The sequence below is a fragment of the Haliaeetus leucocephalus genome, unplaced genomic scaffold (genome assembly GCF_000737465.1).
Source record: "Haliaeetus leucocephalus isolate CR32 unplaced genomic scaffold, Haliaeetus_leucocephalus-4.0 Scaffold146, whole genome shotgun sequence".
In the NCBI taxonomy this organism is placed as follows: Eukaryota; Metazoa; Chordata; class Aves; order Accipitriformes; family Accipitridae; genus Haliaeetus; species Haliaeetus leucocephalus.
Window position 1 is genome coordinate 617820 of NW_010972582.1, and position 7207 is coordinate 625026.

At 37.0% G+C, this 7207-nt stretch overlaps 1 protein-coding gene across 1 annotated transcript in view; it reads left to right on the plus strand.

The window, feature by feature from the left end:
- GLCCI1 (glucocorticoid induced transcript 1) overlaps positions 1-3983 on the plus strand; it is a 52298-nt gene extending 48315 nt beyond the window's left edge. Inside the window, exons 7-8 of the mRNA XM_010561472.1 lie at positions 1976-2096; positions 3168-3983. Coding sequence (XP_010559774.1) covers positions 1976-2096; positions 3168-3516 — 470 coding nt within the window. The 3' untranslated portion in view covers positions 3517-3983. The remainder of the gene's footprint in view (positions 1-1975; positions 2097-3167) is intronic.
- The last annotated feature ends 3224 nt before the right edge of the window (positions 3984-7207 follow it).

The window sequence follows — 7207 nt, forward strand, 5'->3', positions numbered from 1 at the left end:
GGTTGAATTATACAATATAATTTTTTTTTTTTACTTGTTTAACAGCTGTCTTATACAGAAAGTTTCAGCCAGACAGGGCTAAATAAACCAAAAACTTGATTGAAAACTGAACTGGCTAGACAAGACTCTGAATCTTCCAAGAACTGACTTAACTTTGAATTCCGTTCGATTCTTTCCTTGGATGTACTTCCACAGTTTTCCACTATTTGGTGGAATGAACAGTAGCACATTTTATGTCTTAAGTTTTTTAAATAGAAACTTGGATCTTCAATTTTAAATATTAGAAGGAGGAAACAAACTGTCTGGGTTCTGTTAATGATTTCTGTGTTTGGAATGAGCTGTGTGGGCCAACAGTGGAAAGATGCCAACAGGACCATCATGCTCCCAGCTTGGCAAATATCTGCATTGTCTCTAAGCTTTTTCTGCCTTCATACAGTTAACACCTAAAATTCTGTAAATAGAAGTTCTGTGTTCACTCTACAGCAGGAAAGAGCTGAATAATCAATACACTGCTGAGGTTCACTTCAAATGTGTTTTCTTCTCGTATCTTTCATAGTAAATCTCCAAAGGGACGTGTGACATTGAAGTTGATTTGTGTCTTGTTATAAGAGGAAGCAGAGACGTTTCAAAACCTCTAATGATTAGCCTTTGTATTTGAGTCCTGGTTATACAAAAGTTTATGTAGTTACTGTTTGCAAGCTGTTAAAGGCAACTTTGTGTGCTTTAGTGAATCTAGATCATAGCGCTTGAAGGTTTGGTTGGTTTTCCACTGTTGCTGAAAAGGCACACATGAACAACAGCAGAATAAACAAAGGTATCTGAGTTAAAAATGGTCAGGTACCCTGCATCGGTGGAAAGATGCAAAAGGAGCTAAAGCAAGAGCAGTTTTTTCTCTCCAAATAAGGTGTGTTTGTAAGTTGGGGGATCCTCTTTAACCTTGCCATCTAATTTAATTTTATTTTTTTAATTGTAAGCCCAAGCAGAGAATAGGGAGCCACTAATACTAGCCTGAGGTAGATGTTGCTCTTTGAAAAGGTAGAAGCCACTGCGGAAAGCTAATTTTCTGTGAGTAATTATTTTTGTACATACTCGATTTCCTTAATGCATTGAATATCATGTTGTCAAGATGAGTGTTTAAATTGAACCTTTTCATAGCCTTTATTTTTCAAACTTTTGTGCTTGTCACTACCAGAGTTGAGCCTTCTCTCTTATATTTTCTGACAAGTAAAAGAAATCAGCCTATTGCCTTGTGTCCTAGATCTGCACACCTTTAGTTCTAAGTGTGTCTAGTAAAATATACACTGATAGCTAGAGTTACAAAGAATACCTATATCATATAGGTAGTAGTGATGAGAGAATTGAATTGTGGAAGCTTTATTTTGAATACCAAAAAAACTTCACAATCATGAAGCCAGGAAGGTAGGACACTGTAATGATGAGGTTTCAGTACCTGTGTTACAAACATGCTTTGTTTCTTTGCAACTTCTGAACTATTCATGAGACTGAGGTCAATATTCCAGTGAAGAATTATGTTTTGAAATAAGATGCATGCTGTATACACACATTTTCAATAACTGTGTTTATACAGTGAGAAGGTGTATTATCATTACCACTCATAAGTCTTCTGCATGTATTATGCATATTACCTTGTTCATTTATGTTTTTTGAAGTACATAATAAAGAACGTATTTGTTTCCAGGATCACAGCTCTGCTTTGTTCTGATTGCAGTGTTCCGGATAAAAATATCCTCCTGTTATGTGTTGTTATGTGATAGATTACTGCTGCACTGAAGCTTTTATTCAGAAGAAATGTGCTATACAAGGGTGTTAGAAATAGCCTGCAATAAAGGAAGCTTTGTGGTAGAAGCAAACCAGCATAGTGGCTAAATTGTGAAAAAAGGCATCTTGTTTGGAAATCGAATTTAATTAAAAAGCACTCTCAATCTCTAGTAATATAACTGCTTTAAATTTTCAGACAGTGGGAGTAGCTCACCGTTGCCCAAGTATGCCTCATCTCCCAAACCAAACAACAGCTACATGTTCAAACGAGAGCCCCCAGAGGGATGTGAGCGAGTGAAGGTCTTTGAGGAAATGTCGTAAGTAATGCCTTTTATATCAGCTGGTATCTGCAAAGCAGTAAACCTGTTTACTGAGCCTATTCAACTGCAGATAAATAAACTATTCCAGCTGATGAGTTTTTCAGGAGCAAACTATTCTTAGAATTTGTACAGAAGAGAAGTTGAAGTGTTCACGTTGGTTTGAAGAGGAAATGGAGTCTTTTATGCTTGAACTCTTTTTGTGCATTTGTAAAAGGCAACAAAAATCCAAGCAGAAAAGATAAGGTACATTTAATTTCCTAAGCATTTATAAAACTCTTCCCATATATTTTTTTTTATTAACTTTTTAGAATGTTCGTGGCTTAAAAAAAACCTCTCGTCATAATTCTCCACCAGTTTCAAGTGTAGGTTATGTTTTGATACATATAAAACATATAAAATGGAATGAAACATATGTAAAGTGTTTCTAGATGGTAGTATACTTATGGCATAGACTTCGCTCAATATTTTTGCTGAGCAAGAAATGGGAAATTAAACTCTCGGACATCATGTCTTTTTCCGCTAGACCCAGCAGTATTTGAGCACATGCTGTCGAGGTTGCATGCTTAGCTCCTGTGGATGAAAGAATAAAAGAGGGGACATTTCTTGCTCTAACAGCATTCATTCCCTGCTGGATGGTGAAGGAGCAATGTTGGGTTGTGGAGGAAGCCTCCAGACAAATTATGGAATATGGGAAAGGAGAGGTCTGTTTCATGGAGGTTCTCAAAGGGTTTTAATATGACTAAATGTGGTGTTGCTGCATTGTTTTTATTAAAGAAGAATCTGTGCCATTCTAAATTACCTTGGCACTTTTTCATGTGCATATGTACTGCAGATTTTTCTTGCTGGAAGTTGCATGTTTATCCAGTAATTATCAAGTCATTTTTGTGACGGTACTATTTTTAATGCTGTGGATCAGTTAGCTGACTGCCAATATGGAAGATGTTTGCCCCTCTGTCCAATTAATCCCATTCCTTGTCATTCACATTTTAGCAACGTGTAGAACCACAAAGTTCATGACGTATAAAACATCTTGGTTGGCCAGGTATATAACCTTTTTTTTTGTTGTAGGTCTCGTCAGCCTGTCTCAGCCCCTCTCTTTTCATGTCCTGACAAAAACAAGGTTAATTTCATCCCAACCGGATCAGCTTTCTGTCCTGTAAAACTTCTGGGCCCCCTCCTTCCTGCTTCAGACCTGACGCTGAAGAACTCTCCAAACTCTGGTCAAAGCACAGCTTTGAGCACCCTGACTGTTGAGCAGCTTTCCTCTCGGGTCTCTTTCTCATCTCTGTCAGATGACACCAGCACAATGGACTCCACAGAGGTCCCAGTACAGCAACCGTCCCAACAGCAGCAGCCGCTTTTGCAAGAAATTCAGACTGAAGACCATTCTTCTTCTCAGAGCTACGTGCTAATCTAGACCAAGGTGGAGCAGGCCTCTGCCCTGAAACGAGGATTGAGGAGATAATAGTTCAGATACATCTGCATGAGGTGGCAACCTTTCAGAACAACACGGAATACTTAGCAGCATTCAAAAAAATATCTCGACGCTGTTCTTGGCAGGGACAGAATTCATAGTCAGCATTTTTTGTGAGAAAGCAGTAATGCCTGCAGAATCCATATATCATTAAGCGTTTTAAGTGGAGACTATGCATTTCATAGTATGTTTGACCAGATTAGTACTGTGTCCTGTGTTCTGTTTCAAATTCTACAGTATAAATAAGCTCTATATATATATAAAAAAAAAAGTTGCCTGTCTGAATAGAAAATGTCTTGCTGTGTTGTGTCCTATGGAAAATACTGTACTTCAGGATTATGTTTACAATTGATCCAGGTGTTTATGTTTCTAACTTCTGTAATACACACAATGCAAAAAAAAAAAAAAAAAAATGGCCACAACAGTTGCACAGTGCCCACCCTATGGCCTAGCTTCAGGTACTTCTCTCGAAGTGTAAACTCAGGTAACTTGGAATGTATATCATATTGGGATATAAAATATTTTACAGCTACAAAGCTAAAGAGGGAACATCACTCTTTTGCCTTTCCTTATTTTATGCATTAATATTTCCTCATTACATTCCACTTTCTTGGAATAAGTGCATTCAGATCCAGGAGAACGATGACCCTGGACATGGGTGAACATGAGGAGAACCAGCAAATCTGTGATGTATATCACTTTGTCATGTGCTTACAAGTAAAACAACCGTTGCATTTACTGTCATTTCAATATATGTAAAAATGTGGCATTTAAAGGTTTCAGGTGTTGCTCAGTTAATGACTGTTAAACTGTTGCAAATAAAGTGTTCAGTACTAGGCTGTACATGAGAAACATTCCACGTTGTGTATGAGAGGATTTTGAAAGATAAGAATGTTTTTGTTCAAGGACAGAAATTGTTTCAGGTTTCACAGGGGGTGATGGGGATTTCCTCTCACGTTCTTGTTGGCAGTTAAGGATGTGAAATGCTACTGTTACCGTCTAAAAGTCAAATTAATGTTTAGTTTCTCTTTTGGAAATGTTCATTCATTTGCTGGTTGGATATAGGTTTTCAGATTTTGTCAAGCAGTGTTAGATGAGCAGCATTTTATTTATGTAGTGAGTAATTGTGTTTGGATTAAAGTCCAAAAGTAGCAAGTGGGTGTTCTAAGAGGGGTGGGGAAAACAATAGTTTTAAGTTCATGTTACTTAATCAAAGCTTCTCCCATAACTTTCAGTTACTTAAGTTGTGTGTGTAAAAGTGTGTTTTCCCCCCTTCTTAAGTGTGAATAAAAAAAAAAAATCCTTGTAAAATAATCCTGGTTTTGCAGGCTGGACACTTTCTCAAAATAGTACACGGCAAGAACGGGTTAGTGATGCTCTTCTATTGTACTGGAACAAGAGGAGCATTGCTTTCAGAGATAATTTCCTGTGATACAAAGAGGACCCTAAAGGCAAAATAAACTTGTTCTTGCTCCATTGCTTTCAGCTCAGTGGAACTACATTTATGCTGTCTGCTCCTAAGAGAATAAGGTTCACCTTTTCCAGGAATTGAAGAGATTAGTAGCCTGCAGCTACTGAGCATTTAAACTTGCTCCATTATGGTTTTTTCTTCTTTTGAAGATGAGATTGGAGGGGGGTGAGAGTGAGCCACCAATAACTACTCACTAAATATGTGCTTTCTTTGGAGATAAAGCATTGTTTCCTTTTTATTACTGAGTTTTTGTTAATACTATCTTACAAGATGGAATTTGCAGCCTATAAAATGGTCACTGTTTTTTGACTCCCCTTGCAGAAAATATAGAAGGAGAGAGAGGTCTGTCTCTAACCATTTTCATGTGAAAAACCTTCCTGCAACACAGCAGCCATCTTTAACCCTACTAATCTCAGGCCTAGGTGAAAACACTATATATTTTATAGACCGAAGATAAAGGGGAGAAAATACTCGTGATGTAAGTATCGATTCCTTTTAATATTTTTCTTTCTAGATTAACATTGCAGTATGATGACCTTTTTATGCTCTGGTTATGTCCAGATAAGAAATTGTAGTCTCAGTTATTGGTGTTAGGTTACCAGGGGATACGATGAGTGGTTTTTAGATCAGTGATGAACTCTGTACAATATTTGCAATGCCATTACATGTTCTTCTTATTTTTTCCATGAGAAACTAAATATTAATTACATTGCACATTTGTTCTTAGCAGATTTGAAGGTTTTGAACCAAATGTGTTAAAGCTAATGCTTTGCCATGTAAATTTCCCAGCAGTTGTTTATCTCAATTGTATTCTACATCCAGCTGTAGAAATTTGTCAAATATTGTTTAAAGTTTTGTACATAGTTGTACTGTTATTTCTAGCCACTGTGCTGAACAGTATTCAAGTTATCACACAATATTGCTTTACACAAGGAAATGTGTGGCTTTTGTTTTGTATTTTTTTTTGGTATAGAAGTTCCTGTGTCTTATTTAAATAAAAATTATAGTTAAGAAAAAGTGGTGGGAACAACACACAAAAGCAGTGGTTTGTTTATTTGTTTCGGAAACTGTATGAAACACCATAGAATGAGATTAAAGTTTAATATTGTTCCAAATTCACATCTAGAATAATGTCAACCATGTATCTTTATGACTAGTATGCTATGTCTTCCAGAACAAGATAATCTCTTACCTATTGATTTTTGCATAATGCTGTTCTAGGGAGGGGGAAAAACTAAAAATAGCTGAATGCTTAAATATGCTTAAAAATAGCATATTTTATTTCTGCATATAATGAGGTTTTTCTTTCTTCAGATCATAGAAAAAAAAAATCAGTTAAGCGTTATGGGAAACTGTGTATCCACTGCTGTGTTTGTGGTATAGCTAATATCAAGTTATCTGTTGAAAATTATGAAAGCCATTAGACGTTTCACTATGTGAAACTAAACTAAACCCCTAAAGGATGTGGTATAAATCTACTGACAGTCTTGGTTTCATGTTATTCTGTATGAGTCAAGTGATTGTCATTTGACTTGCAGAATAATTCTTTCCAGATGAGGGGTGAGGGGGAGGGAGGAGGAAAGAAGAATAATATTTAAATACATGTAAATCCTCCAAAGTCAGTGTTTACTGAAGAGCACTATGGCAATAACCATCAAGAATGGTTTAATGCTTATTAGCAGTAAGTGAAAATGTAAGTTTTCAGCATCCCAAAGAGTGCAAGGTTTTGATGTGACTATGTTAAAAACATTAACTGAAAGTGCTGAAAAAGGGTGTAGTATCCCACCCTGCTATGAAAATGCTTGATGGCCTTCAGTCAGAAACGGCTTGGTTTCAGCCATTTCATCATCAGCTTGTAGGGCTTGCTAGGAAAAGCTTTGTGACCACCTCATCCTCTAAATGGATTTGGCTGCAGCAGTTCCAGGCTGTCCCATGTGTGGGAGGGCATTCTCTTCTCAAGAATTACTTTGACAAAAGCGTGTCGCTCACCCTGAAAAGACATGATGCAACTTGTACCATGGGTAACTTTTTCACCTTCCCTGTGAACCTAGGCCTGGCCTGGTTAGTTACAGTTGCAGTAACATGTTGCTTCCACATAAGCCACACTTCAAAGTTGAGTGCTGTGTGTAATTCACTGCCTATGTCTTCCTCAAAGCCAAGACA